Genomic DNA, 21660 nt, shown 5'->3' with positions numbered 1-21660 from the left:
CAGAAGATGCAGATGTCTGAAAGTAGAAGTAGTAGTAGTGTTTGTTGTAGAAATGTCAAACTGTGGATTTGCCCAAGTGATAAATTTTTTTTCTTTCTTCTGTTAGGCATTTTATAAGTTTTCTTTTCTTTAATCTGGTTTAGAACTCACAATGTAATGCTTGAAAAGCCAGTAGTGTTTCTAATATAAATGATAAACCCAAGTAACCTTTTTCTTTCTTCTAAAAACTGTTTTGATGTATACATTAGTACATGCATTGTTCTGTGTGGTGTTTGTAGCCATAGCCTTTATTGTTCTTTATTTGGTTGAAGGCTTTTCGCCTAGAGGTGATGGAAGGGGGTTTTTGCAGGCTTTAATACCTACATATTTTTTAGCCAAAGTGCTTCAAACTGTATGTCTGGCTAAACACAGACAGTTGACAACCAGATGACTCTGTTTCACCTGATATTTTTGCTATGTTGTGTGAGTTATTGCCGCCTGTACAAAAAGAAAAAAAGATAATTAAATAACCTTAGGTCACATTAATTTATACCTCAAAATATTTTATTTTTATTGATCTATTTATTGTTGATTCTATTTCAAATTGTTAGTAATTTCTTGCAGAAATGGATTAGACTTTATTAAAAAAATGAAGTCATATCTTAATTACCGGTCATCCAGACCACTGCCTGTATTGAAGTCTATTCAAATATTAATAGTTAAAGCTTAATTTGTGTATCTGCTCTACCATTTTTGTCCAAAAAGTGATACTGTATACCAAGCCTTCTTTCTCCTGATTTGGTAGAGTAAAATCGTTATCAGCTGATTCAAAAGCTGTGCTGGGAAATTGCTTTCTTCCTGTAGTTCAGCAGGGGAGTTGGGCCATGCAAGCATATGCCAGATGACAAGACTGTCTATGTAAGTCCAAGTATAAAATTCGTGCTCTGTGTTTACCATTATGGGAAACACACATTATCAGTATTAGTGTGATTCATCTTTCTTCCCCAGTTAATTTGGACTGGAAATATTCTTCACTGTCTTAACTGCCTTAAACAAGAATAACCGCAAGTGCAGTCAGGAAAATAGTGTTATTTAACTTTGTCATCCCAGTTGTTGCAAAAACAAAATTACTTGGATCAAAAATATTCATTAATTGCAAAATATATTATTTACCCTATTTGGGTAAGATACTTGGCATTAACTCCCCCCCCCCCCCCCCCCGTTTTCTTTTTAAGTGCCTACTCATAAGCAGTCTGTAGGTTTCCCTTTGTAAATATTGACTTGCTGGTGATGTATCTAGAGCCTCGCTCTAGAGGAGAAAATATGTCTTTGAACGCTCAGAAAGAATAAGAAGATTCTTGATGTAATTTTTATTCCTTTCAGTGTTTGTATATTGAAGTCTTTAATATATTGTTCCGTGACTCTGTCTTTTAGGAAGCCTCACAACTAGTTCCACTGGAATTTTTGAAGTCCCTGAAACATGGTAGGAAACAACTGCCTTAAGAAGTGGAATTGATTGAAAGCAGTTGCGAGAATACGCCTTTTGGAAGCCATACTTTATTTAAATAAAGTGGTGTTAACAAAGCAGTATGTGTCCTGAAAATCAGTTTAATTATTTTAAACTGTTTATTGAACAATCGCTGTCTATTTTACTTCTGTGTATATTAACTAGTGTATGATTGATTGTTGATCATGTGAAATCCTTGCTGTCGTAAATGATGTTAGATTTAAGAAGCAAGACTAAATGTATTTTGGTCACCTACTTTGGCATGCTGGCTATGTACAAAAAGAACTGGCACTCTGTGATGTCATGCTAGACTGTCTCCTGTGCTTGAGGGGAGTTCCCACAAGTCTCCTAATCTTTAGCTGTTTTTTCAGGCAGTATCAGTATGCTGTCAGCATTCTTGAAACAGGTGGAACTGCAGGTTCATATATTGCTTTCTACCGGTTACTTTATCTGGAAATCTTTTTTAGTTTTCCATTTTCTACCCCCGCCTCCTGTGCAGCCAGTATTAATCTAAATACTGACTTTACACATACCTTATCCTTTCAGAAAACTCTAACTTGCAAGTTTCTCAAACATTAATTTCCTGGTGGGAGGTAGTTCTTTGTTTTCACATCTGTTGCTGTTTTCACTCTTAAGTCTTGATCTGTTTCTTCCCTCCTCCTTCCACAGCTTGTGGGGTTTTTGTAAAAACTTTTTTTGGTACCTGTGACAAACCTGCTAACTGCACCAGCCCTTTATTTGTTTAAAAAAGGATCTGCAATGGTAGATTTCAGAAAATGTTTGATATGTAACATTTTTGTATCATGGAAATAAAAACAAAAGATGTATTTCCATAAAATGAAAATTAAAGACATTTTCTTAGGAATTGGTTTGTTTTTATTTACTAGTTTCTGAAATGTTTTTAGTGAACTCTTTTTTTTTTCATACTATAACAATTTTTTTTTGTCAGCCTGTGACTAGCAGACTCTTCTGGTCCATGGACTGCTTTTCAAGATATTTGTGAAATGTAATCAAGAAAAGCAAGCCTGTTGTCATAAGATTTAAATTGCTATGTGTTTCCCTTAGCCAGGGGGAAGAAGAGAGTTTGCAAATCAGTGAGTTTAAAACCATTGCTGTGGAAGAGTGGGATATTAAGATGGCATCATCAGAGTGGATTTAGATTGGCGTGGGAACCACTGTGATTTAAACAATGCAGTAACCTGTTGGAAGGTGTGCCAAAATTTGTGGGTGTTCAAATCATTGGGAGAGCTATCTTGAACTTGCATTGCAAAGGGGAAAATAAAGATGTCAAATGTTTTATTTCTAACATTGGAATACTAGCAGAAGTAGTATAATTAAGTTGTTGGTTTTTTAATAGCAGCCATATAATCACATTCTCACACTAAAATGTGGAAAAGAAGACAGTGCTAGTAGTGATGCAAAGCAGAATTATTAACTGAACTCTTCTGCTCTCAAGGATCCAGAGACTTTTCTTCTCTGAGACTCGTGAGCCTTAGGATTAAATACTTAAATCACTTTTATCTTGAGTATCCAAACCTCGAAAGAAACTGCAAATTTGGTTCTCAGAATACATGCAACACTTGAAGAAAACTTGTATAAAATAGTCATCTCTTATGGAGATGATTCAGGTGACTTAAACGGTGTTCTGTCCAAATGTTGGTGGGGTGTTATGAACTATATATCCTAAAGACCTGACACATCGTGATTTGGGAGGGAGGTGACAGTCCCTGTGTCCAAAGGCTGCCAAAGCATTCGAAGGGACTGCCAGAAGTACAGCTTACGAGGCAAGAAAGTCTCTGCTCAAGAGCTATGGCAGCCGGCCCTGCAGCAGGGAATCTGCCTGGAGTCCTCACCCTGAGGCCGTTAGCACCTGTACGGTACTGACCGTGCTCTTGGACAGCAGCAGCCACATACCTGCAGGGAAAGTGGAACTCTTAGCTGCATTACAATACAATATCTGAAAAACTTGTTTCCTCAGAGTAGGCTGTGTATATCCTTCTCTAAACTACAAAGGTTAACAGATACTCCCACTATTTCTACCCTTGTCCCCTCCCAAATTGTCATTTTGAGGAGCAGGATGTTATTTATCTGTACCTGTAATTAATTCCTCTTAAGAAAATAGTGTTCTTCCATTTTCTAGTGCTTAGATGTGTTTGATGTTACCAGTGAACACCTAGGCAAGCTGATAAAATGTGACTGGATGCGGGGCTATAATATTTCTAATACCAAGTTTGGGTGGGGAGCTGCCAGGGGTCAGTGACGGGTGATGTCCCAAGGAGGAGCCGTCCCCACTGATCCCGCATCGAACCTCATTGTTCTGTGGGGCTTGGTACATGTCCCTTTGGTCTAAAGGAAATCATTAATTTGAGGAGGGAAAGAATGCACCTGCTTAAATTAGATCCACATTTGTTTTCCAATGTATGTTTAAAATGCGTGCATAGTATTTAGATCTTCACAGCATTTGTTTCTGAAAAACAAGGCGGCCGTCCGTAGTCTTCAGGCTGTGGAGACTCCCGGCCTTGCTCTGCAGGGTTTGCGGCTGCTGCTGGCCCTGAGGCGCAGCACAGGCCTGGCCGCCGCATTGCCAAGCTGGGGTAGCCGCGGAGTTGCTGAGAGGCGATGTTTTGGCCCAGTGAAGTCAGCTGCGTCCGTGTAATGCTTCGACCGAATTACTTTTCTGAAGTACGTTTTTGTTTCCTTCATTCCCTTTTCTCCTCAGCTGGGGCGGGGGCGGCGCGGCCTCCCCCCTCCCCTCAGGGCCCCGGTCTGCGGGCCTGGGCCGGGCTGCAGTGGGCCCACGGGCTGCAGCCACCCTAGGCGTTCCTATTTCTCCTTCCAGCTGTGTCAGCCAGGCAGCATGACCTTGCTGCTGGTAGCGCTGAAGTGAAGGATTCCCTGCAGCAATGGGCCAGGGGCTCTGCAGTAGCTCCGGGCATCCCGTGGAAGGTGGCCCTCGCCTGCCGTGAGGTGAGAAGCAGCCATTTTAGAGGGAGTTGGGATCTGCGTGAGGGTCGGGGAGGGGGGGAACGCAAAGGAGGATGTTAAAAGCGGCAAAAAACAATATATAGAAGTGCTGGAAGTAGGGGCTGAAGAAAATGAGGAGTTTCCTTGAGAAAATGAGGGAATTTTGTGAGTAACTTTGAGGAGAAAAGATGAGAACTGGGGAGCGCAGAGCTGAATGTGAGAGGATCTGAAGAAGTGGCGTGGAGAAATGTGGGGGAAGTCTGTCTCAGCAGCTGAATGAGATAGGTGGGCTGGAATCCTGCCTCTTCAGAGGAATAAGAATGTGTTTATTTGTCTGAAACTTAAACTTGACTATGATCATTTATCAATGGTGATTGAGTGCCTCATTGTTTGCATCAGAAAGCAAGTTAAAACTGTGTTTAAAGCAATCATTTTCAAATCCATCTCAAGCATTTCTGGATGAGAAGTACTAACTTTCGTCAGAATGCACGGGGTTGACAGCACAGGGTATAGGAAGTTGCTGGAAGACAAGAAATACGGAGAAAAAAGTAGCTGTGTAGTATGGAGTAAAAGAGAAGAGCATGAGTGTCCCTGTAGCATGGTTTTGTACAGGGGCAGGTAAATGAAGCCTAAGGGAGAATGAACTATCTCATGAAAAATTAAGATTTCTGGGAGTTCAGTGACCTATTATTGGTCTCAGTTTTGAGCTTATAGTTTGGAGTAAAAAGCTAAAGGCTGTGGAGGACTGAATTTAGCTATCCATCCAATGGAGAAACCAAGAGAGAGGTAGAAAGCTAAAACTTCGGTGATTTGGGGGCAGGAGAGGGGATGTCCTAACTCTTTCTTTCTTTAAATCTTTGAGTTCTGTCATGGTGCCCAGAAAAATGTCTGGTACTCTGCATGTGTTCTGTATCTTTAAATCATGTTAAACATACAAAAATGTCCTCTGCAATTAAGCTTCAGAGCATACACAAGAATGCTGGTAATCAAAAGTTCTTGGCTTCTGAAGTCTTTAGGCTATTGCCAACTGACCAGATGTGTACATTGAAGAAGGTTCCTCAAGTTACTCCACAGTACATTTAATAAATGAATAAAGACTTACTTGTCTGTATTGTACTGTTGTAGCTTTAAACTTCCACTAAAATAACATTACCTGTGTGCTTTACAGAAATACTGCCACACTTTTCTTGGATGAGGAGCAATGGGCGATAGGTTAGGCTGAGATTTGTAGGGCCATTCTACTCTTAATTAAGATGATCTTTTTGCTTTAATAGATATGCATGAAGCTCCTTTAAAAAATATTTTTTTCCAACGGAATAATTATTTGCATCCGTGTGCTTCCATGAGCACTATAGCATATTATGGGTCAGTCCGAGCTTGAGACACTCATGTGGAACGCATCTATTCATAAATGCATTATAGAAAACATTCAGCCAAACTGTGAAAAGTTAGATTTCCCTGGCTTTATATTCATTTCTTTAAAATGAGTGATAGTTGTGTTTGTACATGAGCAGTCTCTAGTCTGCAAGTTGTTGCAAACCATTTTCTGGTTTATTACCAGAGTGACCCTATCTGATGTGATTGGCATTAGTGTGCAGTTGAACACGAAGATCTGGAGGTTGTGGCTGTGCCATGGCAGTTGCATCCTAATCTATGATCTGTTTACAAGCCATCAAGTGACTGAAAATACAATTGTCTTAAAGCTAATTACTCTAAATTCAGCCTTTGAGGTTGACAGTTCCTTATATAAGCCTCAAAAAAACTGCACTATTACTGTGGTAAGAACAGCTATTTTGTTTGATTCTAAAGACTTTGTGAAGAGTTTTCTCTCAGTAATGAGTCTAAGTGTTCATATATGTATTATTTTCCTTACAACTACTCTGAAAAGACATTTTTAAACACTTGTGATGACAGTAATAATATGCTGGTTGAGTATGAGTACTACTAAACTTAATGTAGCTTATCTTAAAAACCTTAAAGTAGCAGCTACAAACTAAGAAACTTTATATATAAAAAGACTAAAGAATAGAATGATGCTCAATTTAATATATCTTGATACTAATAGTATGGTTAGCAAGGTGGAGCTATTTTTTCACCTTGGAAGGAATCTGTAAAAGAGATACTTCTAAAATTACCACTCCAACTTATAAAATAAGTCTAATAAGGAACAGTAGAAAATAGCAGTTTTCTGAGGCAAGTGCGCTATTTTTCATGGCAAAAAAAGGATGCAGTGTTATGACAGGATTCCTAGTTATAGTCTGACAATTTTCAAAGACCTGATGAACTCTCAAACTCAGGTCTATGTTTTTAGAAGAGAACTCGTCTGATTTCTTTTTGTGTTTAGGATATGTAATCTTAGGGTAATGTGTGTTATGAGCAAGAGCTACAAGCTTTTATACACGTGTTCCAGTATCTTAAAAAGCGGGCTTTCCTACTCTGCCTTGCGAAAACATGCACTCGGGCCAATGTATTTTAGTGGAACAGAAGATTTTTCAGTAGATGCTTTTCAGACTGGCATAGATGGGTTTTTGGTTTAAAGAAGGAATTTGGAAAGTTCTGTGTTTTGCTTCTATGGAAGTTCAGACGAGACAGAATTGTGATCTGTTCTGAATTGCAATTTCTTAAATAAAGGTAGTTCCCCGCATTCCTTCCCATGCATACTTCAACAGTTTAAGTTACTCCAAACCAAATTTAGCTATGGCTACCACATTCTCATCTATTTCTGTTTACTAAAATGCTCACTCATGTTAAAGAAATCAAACACTTTCTTGTTCCTTGAATACTTTCCTGAAAAACACACACACATGTAAACACAGCAGTACTGTTGCATTCAGAACTCTTTGAAAAATGTTTAATGTTTACACTACATACAGTTTTACTTTTCTGTATATTTCCTTTATATTTAGGAATAAACTATTGGGATAAAAATACTCCTGAGCATAAAGTACTATTTCAAATTTAGCACTCCTGCTAGGTTTGCTATCTGTGTGTTTCTTTGAGACAACTGGCAGGTTCTATATATACTCTTAAGTTTTTCAGTTTAAAGATAATTACCAATGGTGTTACCAGATTTTGGAGATAGAGGCATCACTACAAGACATGTTTGTCTTAGCAGTCGTCTTTTGAACAGAATATTCAATTTCTATTCCATTCTGGGTTTTGGGGTGGGGTTGGGGGGACGGGGCTTGATTGTATTGCAAGGCACATTCTAAGAATAAAATACTAAACTGTGTTATCTAGCTCTAAATGTAAGTATGTGATGGCTGTGATTACATGGGTATATGATATGAACAGGAAGAATAATGCCAAGCATTGGCATCTCAATACTGTGGGAAACAGAACAGAGTAAATGATCCTTTTGGCCTATAAGTCTGACTGAAGCTGTATTTGCTAGCAGTCCAACTGCAGAAACTTCTGGGAAAAAATAGCAGGAAGCTGACACTCGTCTAGTATTCTGAGTAACTTGAGTGCTAGCAAACTCATGTTCAGGACACTTGTGTTTTGTCTTTTTTTTGGTGCTGAAACATATTTGCATTTCAGATAAATTTAGAGCTGTGTCAGACAAAATGGTCAGATGATTTTCAAGTTTCATCTAAGGAGAAGTGAATTGCTTTCCACGTTTAACATAGTCTAACCTAGAAAAGCAAAAAGTAAAACTGTTTACTGTAGTGAGATATAAATACAGGGACTTCTAGTAGATGAGAAAAATTCGCAGGACTATTGCATTAGCTTTTACGTTTTTTCCATTGCTGCTCTTGCTCTGTATATTCTGAACCTAACAGACACAGATGTTTACTCCATAGATTAGAAGAGCCTTACCACCACCTACCCACATTCAAAATAAACAAAGTCATCACCATGAGTTTTCAAAGCTTGTAGTGCAAGCAGCACAGAATTATCATTGTAGATAACAAACTGACAGAGTGCTGCCATATTCCAGACTTTTTTCTGTGAAACAAAAATCAGAGTGAATGATCCTAAAAGAAAATCTGAACTATGCCACTGATCCTTCTGGGTGGGTGGATCCATTTTGGCATGCTCTGGCTGGCTTTTAGGTAACTGAAATTGGTACTGGAAACTGGAATGGAAAAAATGGGTAATATAAATAAGTTAAAGCATCCATAATCATAGATGCACAGTATCTGCTTAATAATAAAACCAAAGCAGGAATTTAACAACCCCTATAAAATTCCAAATATCCAAACAGAAGAATAACTAGAGAATTTACATAATGGAGTTGAAAATCTGGAGTGCTTTACTTATATTTCATTAGGAGAAGGTAATGGCTTAGTGATTAAGTAGTATTATGCCACATTGAAAAGCACAGTCTCCCACTCTCCCTTCATTTCCCAGAGTTTGAGCCCTGTTTAAATCACTGTAAAACTGCTTGGCACTCAATCATATTTAGACATGCCAGTTCATGCACTTCTCTGGGATCCAGCTCACTCTCACGTATCTGCCACTCTCTCGCACCTTTCATGCCCTGGAAGACTACTTTTTTTTTAAGCACTGCATTGACTGGGAGCTACAAATGCAAGCATCAGAGTTTAAGCAGCTGCGTAAGTTTCCTTGTACAATGCCCAATTCTCATGCAATACGTGCTGCTGGATACTATGTTCTACAGAATCCTAAACTGGGAAGCTGAAAAGCTGCTAGGAATCATTTGTCTGAAAATAACCAGGAGTGATTTGTCTGTATTCCACACTGGGATATTTATCTAAATTTTAACACTGAAATGCATGGTTGCTGGGAATCTGCAAACATTTTGATCTGTGTTTTGATATGTGTTTACATCAGGTTTTGTAATGATTAATGACTCTTTCTTGTCCTTAATTTCATTTGTATTTCCACTGCTCTGTGGAGGATTATACAGCAGCATACAATTTATCCTGAACAGTTCACTAATGTATTTTCAAACTTAGTGTGGAATAAGATCCAATTTAAGGGATTCCCTGCTTGCCTTCACACTGCTTTTATAATTCTTGCATCACAATCTCGTTCTCAAAAGATAGAAATCTTCTTTGATTACTGAAATTATATGTAAATAGCTATGGCTGGGAGACTTTATAAAAGTAAGTATCTTCTAAAAATGCATATAGCTTGTAGATAATATTTATTAAAATCTAAATTGTGTAGTCAGTGCAGATAACAGTGGCTTTAGACACAGATTTTTTTTCCCACAGTGGTGATAAAATGTGAGGATTTATTTTATATTCAAAAAAATCAGTCCAATCTCAGAGATTCAAGATTTTTTTTTCTGGGGTACCTATATTTAGCCATGGGCTGGACAAAACCTCCCTCATGAAAAAGTCTGCATTTTTATGCTCATGTTGCTGTAGCAGAGCTCATTTAATTTAAGCTAATATTCTCATTAGTTTAGACTTATTTTTTGTGAATTTCAGACAGAGTTCTGACATTCTTTCTTCCTGACAGATAAAATTCTTCTGATTGTAACTCACTCTATACAGCTTCTGGGATATATCTCAGGACATTGATTTCTGTAGGGTTGGACAGTGCATAGAGTGAAGCTCAGCCACTCAAACCTACACAGGTTTAAAGTGTTTTGTAAATGTGAATTTAGTATCGTATTTAGCTAAAGTTTCTAGTTTAAGCTAGTTATTTAGTGAATCTGTGAAGATTTACGGCATTATGAGGGGAAACAGTAAATTATGTCCTATTTTTGCTAGCTCTATACAGAGTAATTGCTCTGGCAATTTTACTGGCACTTGTCTTCTTTCAGTTTACCATAAAATCATATCAGAGAGAACTTCACATTTGCCCAGCAAAATAAAACCAAAAATGTTAAGATTTTGACAGATTACAGGGGTGGACCAATTCCAGAATTTAATCTGATTGATATTGCAGAGGTGTTTTACTGCTACAAAGCTAGAAGAAGATGCTCTACTTAACTTTTATGTTTCATTAGTGTAACAGTATTCTATTGTTTTGGTTTATTCTTTTTTTTCTTCCCTTTAATAGCCACCTACAAGGAACAGCCACTGAAGTGCTAAAAATGAGGATGAATGACACATTGTAAGGAAAGAGGCTCTATGCCAAATTCCACACATTTACACTGCCAACATTTATCCACAACGTTGGCAAAGTGGAGAAACACTTCTGAGCTGCTCTGTTGTTTGAGATAGATAATTATTTTTTTTCCTGGTAGGACAGCACTGGATAATCTGATTTTTGTCACCGTCAGCTTAGCTGCCAGTTTTAAGTGTGACATTGAGCAACTCACTTTAACGCATCTGTGTGTCTAGCTTCTCCACCTGTAATATGGAGGTAATAGTTATGTAGCTGATATTAGTACTCTGAGACTGAATTTAGTTAAGATCCAAGAGTATTTTGTATTTTTATGTGAGGCATTATCACATATGAGAAGAATCATTACTTATATGAATTTAATAAGTATTTACTCAGGATGTTGTGAACTTTGTCCATAAAAGCACTACACAGGGAATTAACACTTTTCCATCTATTAAGAAGTGTTTGACAAAATTAGGTGTGACAGTTTTCTTCCATTTCAATCGACAGATGCGAGCACACACACTTAAAAGATATTCTGCCTCATTTGTCTTTCTGAAGTCATTCCAGGATCTGTCTTCACTGTGAAATACCATGTTTTACATCTTGGTCCTTTCCCTCCCTTCTGTCTCCGCAGTGTTTTAACTACACTGTACTATTCTGTGTTCTAATCGAGTGTGTAGGGATGGTGTTGTGTTATAGAGTCTTCGTTTATGGAATGGTGTGTGTCCCCCCCATCCCCCCTTCTTGTCCTGAAAAGACCTATACTGCAGCTTTTCCTGGTATTGTAAGCTCCCAGCAGAGAGCATGAGGTTAGAAGCATATGTTGATTTGGCGAGAGCGTTAGTTTGAACAATGTGTACTAAGCCCTTGTGTATGTGGAAGGGAATTGCTTTGCAAGAGATTTCATACAGAAGTTCATTTGGGAAGTTTTCTTAGGCAAAAAAGACATTCTTACTTTTTGAAACGTCTTCGCTACAGTAAGCAATGAAAGCATGTCTAAGTTGCAGCAGATAAAAACTCACTGTAAATGTAACCTCTGCAGTTACACTGCTACACAGAAGCTGGTCTTCTGTGCAGCTTGAATACCACACAGGAATAATCCAGCTGGGAGGAGACAGGGGAAATGAAGTAAAAGAACAATTAGAAGAGCTGTTATTTGAAATCATAGTTCAGATTTGCTTGGTTCATCTAAGCGTGTACTTGTGTAGGAATGGAGGTCTGTGGGACAACAAACCCTTTTAATCTTGGTATTTGTAGGAAAAGGCATTCCTTTTTTATTCCTTGAATAAATGTGCAAAAATGCTTTCCAATGACATTTAGTATCTGCTACATTTCTCTTAAAATATTTTCCTGGTATAGTTTAAAGCATCATCTCAGCACAAAGAGCAAGGTTTGCTCTGTTTTGTGTAGTCAGTGTTGTTAGACATACTGATTTCTTTCAGTTCGTATCTACTGCATTCAGTCTAACGTAACAGATAGACCAAGACCCTAAGGTCCAGTCCACTTTTGTATTGCTCTGATTACATTAAAAATAGAGGTAAGTTGAATTTGGGGGGGGTTTCTTGTTTGTTTTGGGAGTGGGTTTAGGTGGGTTGTTTTTTTTTTCCTTGAACTCTCCTGAGCAGAAGTATCTTCTTGCAACAATCTAATTTGCCCTCCTTTTTTTGCTTTTGAGTTTGTGTGGAACAGAGAACACACCAAAGAAGAAACAAAGCTTCAATTTAATTTTTATTTCAACTTCCATTCAGGCTCTCTTTGTATTCTTATAGTTTTATTTTTGAATGAAAATGTCAACATTAATTTCACTTTCAAGATTTTTTTTTTTTTTAAGTTTCAGCAAAGTCTTTGTTCTATTTTGTTCCAACACAATGTTTTCTCTTGTACTTTGTTTGGACTTAGGGAGAGTTCCTTGCATTTAGAGAAAAAGTCTCTGGGGCTCAGAAAGAAAGGTAGCAAACTATGAAGATATTTTTAATTTGCTCAGGATATAATTCCTCATGTATTATATGCATTGCCTGCAAAGTGTAATATTTCACTCTGTAATAGAAGCACCTCAAGCAAGTCATTACTTGAACTTAATTTGGTCCAAAATAATTAATTTAGCCAAACTGAACATACATGAGTCACTTTTTTTTTTTTAAATATACAACATAAACCTTAAAAGTATTTTGCTGCGATATAAATACTGAATGTGTATGGTAAGAAGGGGATTTTTGTGCAGTCTGACTTTGGCATTATAGTTTCCTGCATGGACGTGCATGGGGCTCTGCCTGGGGATGGGTAAGGAGCCAGCTGAGAGCTCACGGTTTAGGATTAGAGAGGCAAAGGTGACATTGCAGCAGGTGTCTGTGAAAGGCCACCTGACCTGGAAGAACCAGCAGATCAGGCCTCTGCAGACACCTAAGAGCAGCCTCAAATTTCCAGGCCCTGGTCCCCATGCAGGACTTCAGCCACCCCAATATCTGCTTACGCTCATGTAGGAAGGCTGTGCATTGTCATAGATTATTCTTGAACGTATAGCGATATGATTTGTACTGTTGCTGTGAACTAGGGACTCGTTTGCTTCAAGTTTCAGCTTTTGTTCTTCATGCCCACTGAAACCTGACAGAAGTAGTAGTATGTGGACATGCATATAACTTCACTACCCCAGGAACATCTAAAGAAATATTTCTTGTCCTAGTGCTGGACCCTTGTGCGACAATGGGACAAAGGACATTGCCGGAAATGGAGTGTGGATGGGAAGCAACCTGAACACCTTGTGCAGCGTTGGAGGTAGAGAAAGGGGGAGACAGAAAAGACGAGTGTGACTGAGCAAGACTGATAGAACTGCAGTATTGAAACTCCACCTAGGATGCTTACTTCTGTTCGAGGTTGTTTCTCCTCAAACATTCAAAGAGGATTAGAAATACCTTTTTTTTTTTAAGTAATCTTTAGCTGGTCTCTTTAGTGTAGATCACATAAATGGAATCAAAACTCTTTCCAAGTTCAGGGAATAAGAAGATGCTATAAAACTGTATTGTAGGAATTGCTCATCTTCTGTAAAGGGATGGCTACATCTTAGGTGAGCTAATTGTAATAAAATTGTAATAAAAATTGTAATAAAAACTATCAGACTAACCTTTCACCCATGCAGACACTAAATTATTTGGATTTTATGGGTGGACATATGCGACAGAGTTGGACCTTGTGACTGATAATTCACTACTGTGAATTCAGAATGTTAGACATGAAGTCCCTTATGATAAAGGTATACATCAAAATGAGTGCAGTTAAAACATCAGAGTGATTTTAAATAGCAACCTTTCCTTTTAATTTAAGGTAGCAGGCAGGAAGTGTATTTAAATAATTTAATTTAAATAATAATTTAAATAATTTCTAACTACAAAGCAAATTCTCCCTTGACAGTCTGATTGCTAACAATTACTAAAGCATCAGAATATCTAATCAATAAATGGGAATTAAGAAAATATCATCCTCACTTGCAGAAGAGCCAAGTGATGTAAAAAGTTACTTTGTATTTCTGGATGAGCTAATTAGAACATTAAGCCCAGGGTTTCCAAAGATTCATTGGTCTGACCTTCCTGAAAATTTTTACTACAGGCACATGCTGGTTTTAATATTTCTTTCCCAAAAGCACACTTTAATTTCTTTGACTTCCATTTAAAAATTCTAAAGTGCATCTTTGTGGACTTTGTATGCTTTTTATTAAATATATTTTAATAAAAAGACAAAATTAATATACAAAACACCCAAAGCAAATGTATTTAGGGTTCAGCTTAATTTTAATTTATGTAAACCAATAGATCTTCAAAATGACTGGGTTAATAAATAACAGTATTTAATGAGATATTTGGAAACTAAATCAACTTCAGAGAACAAGTTAGAGTTCAAGCCTTCTGCAAACAGGTGCAATTTAAGTGGCTTGAATGGATTTGATTATTGACATTTCTTAGGAGGCTGAAAGAGACTGAGATAAAGCTTTTTGAAAGGCTGAAAGGCTGTACACAAGGGAGAGTTGCCAGTGTGCTTCTCCCCAGATTTTTAAGACATCGTTCTTATCTCCTGGGGAAATTTTCTGTTTGAAATGTTATAACTTTGCCATTGTTACACTTGCCAATGTCGTGTCACATTTGCAGCATGAAATCTACTAACTTACCATGCGTTAGCTTGAACTATTTTGCACATATACAAATAGAAATTATTAAATAGGGTTTCAGTTAAACAAACTTCCTCTGACAAGCTTAAGCAAAATTTTATTTTGATAAACCAAACCCTTACGAAGCCATCAGTTTGAAAATTATCTAGGACTTTGATTTTAATATTTGTGTCTACATTACCTGTTCTTGAATTCTTGACTTGTATTCCTAATTATGTGAAACCCACAAGCAGGGATATATGAGTCTTGGGATTCATATACTAACTACCATAAATTTCTGTGCTTATTTGTTTCCTGCTATAAATTGTCAAAACAAGAATCGGTCAGTCTCCTAAATCACAGTTCCCTAAAGAACTGTAATGTACACGGTCTCCATCACTTTCCTATCCCGTAATTATTTTTTTTCTTAAGTGGAGAAATCATGTCATACACACGTCAAACTATTAAAAAACTCATGTTTTGTTACCTTTTGCTTCCCATTTGGTACTTTACTTTGGATGGTATATAAAACCAATAAGCAGGTGGAAATTGGGTCATAGGAATCTTTCTGGTGCCAAAAAACAACTTCATGGAAATTGTTGAGCATAGCTGTATTTTCTAAGGAGCTTTTCTATTCCCATCTGATTTTGGCATAATATTCTGTTATGTATGTCTCAAACAATCCTAAATTAATGCTGAATCCATTTTGCTCTCATCAGCTCCTGTCAACAGCAAACACATTTAGTACAGATACATGTCCACTGGAAATGGGAAGTATTTTATTTGAAATGTTACAGCTTTACTTTTACATTTTCACCATCTTTAATTTTCAGCATTAATCTAGAAAAGAGACGAACAGTAAAACTCCAGTCTACCGAAGACTGTTTAGTAGGTTAATGCTTACTTTGAATATTATTAAATAAAACCAACATTTTGAACAGGACTGACAGTTGAAAGAGTAGATCATATATATGGTCTATTTATTTATCTATTTTTCTTTTTTTTTTCCTTACTATTTGTCTTTCTCCAAACAAATTACCATTAGGTAATCACTTATGGTTCCACCAAGATCAACAGAGACACTTGCATTACATTAGTCATCATAAAAACTACCTTGAAACCTGTCATTAGCTATAACTAATTCACAATAAAAGCTTAGTATTTCCCAAATGAGACCCCTGGCAGCTGTCTTTCTGCGCTGGTCAGAGCTGATCAGCGTGGTTGTTCTCATCTTTCTGTGACTCAGGCTCTACCTGAAAATAATCTGTTGGCAAGGAGCAGGGAAAGATCAACCTGGAATTCATCCATGTTGCTAACCTTATGTCTTGGAGGCACCATTCTCTCCCTCCTGGGAATAGTATGCTTAATAAAGCTTGGGATTATTTTTATTTATTTGTTTATTTGCCTTTGATTCATAGATATTCAGCTTGAGTTCTTTTGAAATCTGTTTAGATGCATAAGTCGTGGTGATAACTTTCAGTTCCTACTGATGTCAGGTGACTAAGAGGACCAGCAGTTTTGGACTTCTGTATCCGACAACACTAAATCTTTTTGTCCATCCAGTCCATATTGCTTGCACACGCTGTAAGACTTTACTTAAAACCAAATCACAGTATTTTCCTGTATGTAACTGGTATTTCAGAAAATGTATTTCTTTCTATTTTTGCAGAATAATAATTTAAAGTCATCAGGTAACGATTATTTCCAAGGAACCAAATGCATGTTCATCTGCAAAGTGAGTTGTAGTCACAGGTAGATGGTGTACAGCAGCACTTGTAGGTTGAATGGTGCAACACTGGCTGGGCAGAACAGGAACTGATACCCTACTGTGGATGTCTTCATCTTTTTGAGATCTTTCTGCTCAGAGACAGTGACAATCTAGTGTCTCCTGAACTGTGTCACCTCCTCAGATTCCTTCCCAATAATAATGTATCCTTCTATAATAATGTATCTTTGCTAGAACTCAGGTCTTACTTGGGTTTATAACTAGTATTTCATGCCTGAACTTCTTGCCAACTAATGAGTGATGCTAGCATATTATCAACTATTAAGAATAATGAGAAAGTAAGGTAATACAGGTACTAGAATCTGCAAAGCAACATCTGTATTCGTACAATTATCAGTATTGACTAACCATTCTAACTGAGGGTTTGCTTAATGCTCTCCTGGAAATTAGAATGGGATTAGTGGATTTGCACAGAAGGGTAATTCATCTAAAGCTTTTTCCACTGAAAGCAGACACTTGTACTGTATGTGGTGTACAGTTTTGAAGTACTTTATGTAGTTGAAAAAAATGAGAAATATAAGCTTTTCAGTTTTGTCTAACTCCACATTATTACCATATTATCTTTTGGATAAATTTGATAACTGACTGATGGTTTGCAGATACAAAAAGCCAGAACTATTTCTGAAGAAATAAGGTGTGACTAATGGGGCAAAAAAATTAAATAACATCAGTAAAGGAGGATGGGTAATCTGGCATCCACCAGGTGTCTGAGTCCTAACATATATTAACACGGAAGGACTAATTTAAATAACTGATTCTGGGCCTCTTGGAATAGGAAAGCATCTGTCAGTTAGAAAACCAGCATAAACATGCTTCAGAAAAGCAATGCCATAATTGTTACCTTCACTTTGAAACAAAACAAAATAAAACCAACCTCTGAAATGCTCGTGTCGGCAACACTTGATTTGCAACACAGGAGAATAACTTGACAGTGATGATATTGATCCTTAAAAAAATAGACAAATCTCTTCAGTTTAGTTTAGTTCTGACAGAAGTAAATGTAATCTCCTGAGTCAAGATGCAAAATCAGTGGGTCATGAGTGGCTGGAACAAATAATAGAGCAGTCTAGATTGCTGCTGGGTTATTTCAGAATAAATACAAGATTCTGAAACTCTGGTTAGCTGCAGGTGTGGCACAAGCCTGCCTGCAGTAGTCCAGGCGGGATGGCTGAGTTAAGCCTTGTCCCAGTGCACAGAAAGAGCAGAAGAGGCGGTGATCAGCCCAGTAGCAGAAACTTTAGTTACTTTTGCCAGATCACTTTATAAAAGACATTTCTCCAGATGTGAAAACTGTTAACGTGTGAGCCCAGTTCAGCTTTAATCTACCTTGCACTCTTATTTCTGATAATAAAACAGTATTTTGAAAGAACTGTAATTCTCGTGTCTCACCATTAAGTTTAGATAAGTGATAATTTAGAATGATGTGAACAGGTTAGAAAGATACTGATCTAAGAAATTGAATTCCTGTGAATAAACCTTAGGTTATATAACTTTTTAAAACCAACTCATTTGTTGCTGTAATTTGCACAAATTTTTTTGGAACAAAGATGAATTTGTTTCTTTTTCAGAAACGTTCACCCAGAACAAATGTGTGTTACACAGCGCTGTGTTTAGTTACTAGGCTACTTAACATAATTATATCTTGATAGGATTTCATTGCTAAGAAGGATCAACACTTCTATCTTACCCTCTTTTTGTAATGCATTGTAGAAAATTTAATAAGGACACACTATTACTCTAAAAGGTGACATGCAGCACGTATGGCAGTATACAGTATATAATCTTATGAAATAAATCTCTTCAATCCCTTCAATTTTTTTCTTAATCATGATTTGTATTGTAACATAGAGCTGTTCTCTGAAGTAACGGAAAGAGAAGTGGAAGTTTTTCATCTGTCACAAATACGGTTTGTTATGCTCACAGGAAAATTACAGGTGATAGAAATTCTGCAGGTTACATCATTATGGTATGATGTTTTTAACATAAATATGTAAAATATGAGCCTGTGGTAGGTTGACTCCCAGCATTCTTTTTTTTTCATTAGTTTTTACTCCAGTTATGCTACATTTTTCTTTCATTTTGTGGGTTATTTAGAGATTTTTTCACTTTAAAGCCTTTTGTGCCCACCAATTTGTCACTAGATGTGCACAATATGCTAACATTATTTATTTCTGAAAAAATTAAAATCAGTGTTTACATCTACTTAGATTTGTATGAAGTGAACATTTTAAACAGTATGGCGTCTCTGTGAAATGAAACTTCAAGCAATTCATTGTTGTTTGGTCCTACATAGTATGTGTTTGCAGTTGCTTGTTATGATTTGCTTTTAATAATTTTCATAACTAATTAAAAAACCCACCTTACAGGCATTTCACAGTATGGAATTACAGGTGTTCTTTGCACTATCTGACAAAACACCAAAAGATTTCATGAGTATCATTAAGTTGCTGGTTTTATTTTTAAAATTGCATTGTGAGACTTGATGTTATAGAGTTTGTGGCTGGAATAGGGAAGCTTTAATGTCTTTCATAAATTCTTACTAATTAAAATATTAAGAAACAGATAGAAATATTCCAAAGGAAAGGTTTGGGGTTTTTGTTACAAACTTCAATTTGGCTTTGAGATGAACCGTCCTTTTGTTGGGTAATTGAAGAGACTGGACAAAGAAGGTGATATCTAAGGTTGCACAAAAGTCTTGTATTTCCTAATATTTTCATACCAGACTCTATGTGTTCTTTAAGACAGATTTTTTGAAAGTCAGTACCCAGCAACTAGTGGTGCTGCATGCTTTTGGCATACAAATGTGGTCATTCAGTGAAAGATCTCAGATTCTGACTTTGCCATCCCGAAGTGAAGGGCTTTTTTCTAAATGAGCACGGAGCTCCAAAAGATATCTGAACTACATATTTCACTGAGCTTTGTTTTTCCTCATTTTTCTCCCTGGAGATTCAAGCCTCAAAGTCAAATGTATTCTCAAGTACATATCCATGAAGAAAAAAATTAAAACGCATGCTGTACTATTCTGAGCATTAGTACTAGGCTATTTTACTATAATTACTATATTACTATAATTAAATGGATATGTGCTTTACATAAGTATTTTTTTCTTCTAAGAAAGAGGTATGATGTTGGGATTTGATAGAGCATCTCCTATCCTATACCGAAATAAGTACCTTCTTTTATATAGTTGGAATAAAAATCAGTTTTATGTCTCTGCATAAAAAAGTGAAATGCTGTAGAGGAAATATTTCTGGAGAACTATTTTACAAAACAAGACTTTGCAAGCAGTTTTCTTTTTCCATATAGTTTAAAGAATGCGTTGCTTTTAAAAGTTTGGACGAATGAGTAATTTTATTTGAGGACATGCCATTCAAAAGAAAAGACAAAGATTTCATAAACTCTGTATCGGAATTTGCAGTAAGGCAAATTCATTATATATGTTAATGCCTCCTTCATTAGCTTTGATGTCTAATTTTACAAAACATTGAATTTTCTATGAGCTAAGTGAGAAGCATTTTGCCATACTTTAAATTTTTTCTAAGTAATAAGCCCAGGAGAAAATAGCATGCTCTGCAGTGAGTTACACCAAACTTCATCAGATTTGGTGACATAAAGGGTTTCTCTTGTTTGTCAGGATTTATCAAAGAGTTAGGAGTGACTTCAGTCTGTACCCGGAATTTTAGCACGCAGGTCACAGTGAGCATCTCTAATAACAAATGTTTTGACTGGATGTCCCAGGTGGAAAAAACTGGCCACTTAGATCTCACTGAAGAACAGTTCTACAGTTCTCTCTTGATCTTCTTTTTTATTAATGTTTTATAGTTTCCTGTGTGGAGAAAAAAAAGGTCCAACATTCACACCGCTTCTTTTATGGCCATGATTCACCACTATGGAAGTCAAGCAAAGCTTGGAAGAATACTGCCTGATGGCCTGCCAGCACTTTGAAGTGCAGGGCCATCAGAGCTATGTGGACACGGTTTAACTTGAACATTGTTTTAATGTGTGATTTCCAAAGTTTCTGCTTGTGGTTCTCCACCCAGAAAAAAAGACAACAATGACAATGCACCCTCATACTTTTGTCCTAAGAACACATTAGAAATACATAATAATGAAGAGGAGCTGAAAATATTAAAAATTTAAATTATTATCCTGAAAAGCTGCAGTCAAATAATTCTTATGAGTAAAGAAGTCGAGGAAAGAATTAGTTTACCCATAATGTTAAGAAAACGGCTCTGAATGTTGTCTAGTTTAGTAGCTTGGGTGTAATTATACAATATACTGAAGAATGTACATTTTCACTAGGCATTATTTTCACTAGTTAGACAGGAAATCTTCCTCTGGTATTTGGCTAAGAACATAGGAAGACAGAGCTGTTTCTAAGTATGACTGCATGGAGTGTTTCCTAAAATCATCATAACTACGTTAAATTTTATTGAAAGTGAAAATTGGACAACTGACCTGCAATTTTCAATTGCAATTTCAATTGTGAGAAGAAATACAGGCGTGTCACGGGGTTGACAGTGTCCCAGCAGTTGGAAATGTACTGGCTTGCTTTGTTTCCATTCTAGCTCTCTAAGCCCATACGCCTCTAAGCTTTGTCTGAGCAGAGTGGGAAGCCGGTTTCTGTCTGGTTCAGTTTCCAGTCAGGATTATTTGTCTTCTATTCCTTGGTAAACATGAGACTTTACTGGCTACTTGCACATGCCCCCCCCTCCCCAAGGCCGAGTACTGACAGCTGTGTCCCTAGGTTCTCTGAAAGATTAAGCACATCTTTTCCTTTAGCCCCCATTATACTTGCTCAGGGTTTATAGTTCACCTCTTAGAAGCATGCAATACTTGAAGTAGACAAGCACAGTTGTAAAAATTCCAGAAAATCAATTATTTTTTATATTAAATGGCAGAAAATATCATACAGATGAGCAAACACTAAGTATACTGTGTATACTTCCCCTCGTCAGTTTTGAATGTTGTTTTGGGCATAGTCTGTGTGCTCCGTGTCACCCATTTCTGTACATAACTTCTCTGAATTATGTTGCATGCATGTCTGTGACAGAATTCTGAAGCCAGTTTCCTTCTCACTTGGCTGGCCCACAGTTAGCAAAGCACGCCTCACTGTTCCTTCTCCATGCACAAGCTCTCTGTCTCTCTGTGATTCATGGCATTTCCCAAACGCTTTAGTATTTGAGGTCCAATCGTTACATTTGATCTTCCTTTCAGTTTTTGGGGAAATTCCACAGCTCCAGACCCTGGCTTGCAGGA

The 21660-nt window shown here is 37.1% G+C and overlaps 1 protein-coding gene and 1 long non-coding RNA gene across 6 annotated transcripts in view; one reads left to right on the top strand and one right to left on the bottom strand.

Annotated features, from left to right (window-relative positions):
* Nucleotides 1–2319, top strand: part of PARN (poly(A)-specific ribonuclease) — a 58674-nt gene extending 56355 nt beyond the window's left edge. For all 4 annotated transcript variants that reach the window (XM_075436124.1, XM_075436123.1, XM_075436125.1 and 1 more), the window contains one exon: nt 1414–2319. In XM_075436124.1, the coding sequence (XP_075292239.1) occupies nt 1414–1466 (53 nt within the window). In that variant the 3' untranslated portion in view covers nt 1467–2319. The remainder of the gene's footprint in view (nt 1–1413) is intronic.
* LOC142363210 (uncharacterized) overlaps nt 1–21660 on the bottom strand; it is a 96651-nt gene that overhangs the window by 19506 nt on the left and 55485 nt on the right. The gene's annotated exons all lie outside the window — the stretch shown is intronic.

The sequence above is a fragment of the Opisthocomus hoazin genome, chromosome 15 (genome assembly GCF_030867145.1).
Source record: "Opisthocomus hoazin isolate bOpiHoa1 chromosome 15, bOpiHoa1.hap1, whole genome shotgun sequence".
NCBI lineage: Eukaryota > Metazoa > Chordata > Aves > Opisthocomiformes > Opisthocomidae > Opisthocomus > Opisthocomus hoazin.
This window is presented reverse-complemented; position numbering and strand designations above follow the sequence as displayed.